General features: G+C 43.9%; 1 protein-coding gene across 1 annotated transcript; it reads right to left on the minus strand.

Moving 5' to 3' along the window:
- Window positions 1–1356: 1356 nt before the first annotated feature.
- Window positions 1357–2919, minus strand: LOC134376070 (zinc finger protein 420-like; the record flags this gene model as incomplete). The annotated part of the gene is given in 1 exon segment (XM_063094750.1): window positions 1357–2919. A coding segment is annotated over 1 exon segment (1563 nt), but the record flags the coding sequence as incomplete, so codon positions are not given.
- Between the last annotated feature and the right edge of the window lie 262 nt (window positions 2920–3181).

Raw genomic sequence — 3181 nt, forward strand, 5'->3', positions numbered from 1 at the left:
AGTGGGTCAGGAGTAGGTGAGGGTAACGATGGGGGAGTGGATGGTGCAGGAGGTGCAGGTGGTGATGTGGATGAAGAGGGAGGAGGAGCGGACACTGGAGGCAGTGGGGGAGGAGGAGTTCGGTAGGGTGGGGGTTCATCAGCAGGGTCGAAGGTGCAAGGATCGAGGGGTGACTGTGAAGAGGGTTTACAGGCTAAAAGGACTTGAGAGGGAGCACGGGAGGAGCAGAGGGCGGGGTTCTGAGCCAAGAGGCGAAAAGCCTCGATGTAGGGGATCTCCTTCCATTTTTCTAAGTGCTGGCAGTAGTTAAAGAGGTCTCCTAGAATGTTAGGATCTAGTGTGCCCTCAGGGGGCCATGTGTTTTGATTATTTAAAGGATAATAAGGCCAATCTTGTGTACAGAATTTGGTGAGGAGTTTGGGCTCAATATCCGGCCTGAGGGAAAGGTTGGTGAAGTTTTTCAGAAGGCATTGAAGTGGAGAGTCCCCTAGGGAGGAGGAGGAAGCACCCATTCTGGTCTCTTAATGGGAATTTAGACAGAAATCAGACAGAGATTTAGTGATAGGACAGATCCTTCATCCGGTTGGGAAAGGCGGGATCCTAGAGGGCGTCCCCAGAAGATCACGTCAGTCCCAGCAAGTTCAGGTACGAACCAGGAGAGAAGGGAGGTGTGGGTTGTCACTCAGACCTCCACTTCTCTAGGGCAAAAGCCCGGTGCCTGAAGGAACCTAGTGCCAGGATTTTCTGGTCGGGTCCCAGACCCGGGAAGTGGACAGAAGAGAGTGGTGGACAAGAGGGTGAAAGCAAGAAGGAGAGAACAGAATGGGGCTTTTAACCTCCAAAAATGAAAGTAAAAGTTTACCGGGGCTTTGGAACCTATTATAGTCTGGGAATTTATGGTGGTTGTGAAGACTGTGGTGGGGTGGGGTATGGGCGTTAGGGGCTACTGGACAATCACGGCTAGACTTCCTGTGGTAGCCTGAAAAAGGGCTGGTGCCCTTTAGGAAAGGGGGCTTACCTAATGATGAGCCAGTGGTGAGTGGAAGGAGCCAGTGCTGAAAAGAATGGACGAGGGTGGACCGTCAACGGTGAGTGGTGGAAGGGAGGCCGGTCCTGGCGGGATGGAGTTCTAGAGGGGCGACTCGAAAAGTGCAGCCACTGCGATTTGAAAAGTGTTACAGCTTGAGGGAGCCCAGAGGGGTGAAACAGAAGGTGCTGCCGCTGTGATCCGAAAAGTGTCACCGCTTGAGAGAAACTCCGTCCCAGGTTTCGGCACCAAATGAAAGGACGAGTTGACACCAGTTGACGATCCACCGGAGAGAGCTCGTTTATTAGGCAGCACACACACATATATGGTTTCTCATCTGTGTGAGTTCTCTGATGTCCTCTGAGGCATGATTTACTGGAGTAAGTTTTTCTATATTCTTTACATTCATATGGTTTCTCACCTGTGTGAATTCTCTGATGCTTGTTGAGATTTGACTTCTCATGAAAGGTTTTTCCACATTCACTACATTCATACAGTTTCTCACTTGTGTGAATTCTCTGATGCCTGCTGAGGTGTGACTTCCTGTGAGAGGTTTTTCCACATGCACTACATTTATATGGTTTCTCACCTCTGTGAATTCTCTGATGCCCACTGAGGAGTGACTTCCTGTGAAAGGTTTTTCCACATTAACTACATTCATATGGTTTCCCACCTGTGTGAATTCTCTGATGCTTGCTGAGATTTGACTTTTCATGAAAGGTTTTTCCACATTCACTACATTCATATGGTTTCTCACCTGTGTGAATTCTCTGATGCCTGCTGAGGTGTGACTTCCTGTGAAAGGTTTTTCCACATTCACTACATTCATATGGTTTCTCACCTGTGTGAAGTCTCTGATGTACACTGAGGTTTGATTTAGAGTAGAAAGTTTTTCCACATTCTTTACATTCATATGGTTTCTCACCTGTGTGAGTTCTCTGATGTTCATTGAGGTGTGATTTACAGTAGAAAGTTTTTCTACATTCTTTACATTCATATGGTTTCTCACCTGTGTGAGTTCTCTGATGTACATTGAGGTGTGACTTACAGTTGAAAGCTTTCTTACATTTCTTACATTCATATGGTTTCTCACCTGTGTGAATTCTCTTATGTACACTGAGGTTTGATTTAGAGTAGAAAGTTTTTCCACATTCGTTACATTCATATGGTTTCTCACCTGTGTGAGTTCTCTGATGTACACTGAGGTGTGACTTACGGTTGAAAGCTTTCTTACATTTCTTACATTCATATGGTTTCTCATCTGTGTGAATTCTCTTATGTACACTGAGATTTGATTTACAGTAGAAAGTTTTTCCACATTCTTTACATTCATATGGTTTCTCACCTGTGTGAGTTCTCTGATGTTCATTGAGATGTGATTTACGGTAGAAAGTTTTTCTACATTCTTTACATTCATATGGTTTCTCACCTGTGTGAGTTCTCTGATGTTCACTGAGGTGTGATTTACAGTAGAAAGTTTTTCTACATTCTTTACATTCATATGGTTTCTCACCTGTGTGAGTTCTCTGATGTTCATTGAGGTGTGATTTCCAGTAGAAAGTTTTTCTACATTCTTTGCATTCATAAGGTTTCTCACCTGTGTGGGATCTGTGATGTACCCTGAGGTATGAGTTATGGTTGAAAGCTTTCTTACATTTTCTACATTCATATGGTTTCTCCCCTGTGTGAATTCTCTTATGCTTGTTGAGGTTTGACTTCTCAGGAAAGGTATTTTGACATTCGCTATGTTCATATGGTCTCTCACCTGTGTGAATTCTCTGATGCTTGCTGAGGTTTGAGGACTTGTGAAAAGTTTTCCCACATTCATTAGACACATATAGCTTCTCCCCTGTATGTGTTATCTTATGGATTGTAAGGGGTAATTTCTTCATGAATGATTTATCACATTCACTATATTTATAGGGTTTCTCCTCTGAGTGTACTTTCTGCTGTTCAGTGAGTTCATAATTTTCACGGAACTTTCTCCAACATATGTCAAATTGAAAAGATTTCTCTGATACTGGAATTGTCTCTTTGGCAAGAACAGCTGACTTATGAAAGACTTTCCCATAATCAAATTTGCAGGATGTCTCTCCCATATACTCTTTCATCTGTTCCAATAATATTGGCTCTGTGTTGAAGGATTTCCATTGT

Source organism: Cynocephalus volans, chromosome 4 (genome assembly GCF_027409185.1).
Source record: "Cynocephalus volans isolate mCynVol1 chromosome 4, mCynVol1.pri, whole genome shotgun sequence".
Lineage (NCBI taxonomy): Eukaryota > Metazoa > Chordata > Mammalia > Dermoptera > Cynocephalidae > Cynocephalus > Cynocephalus volans.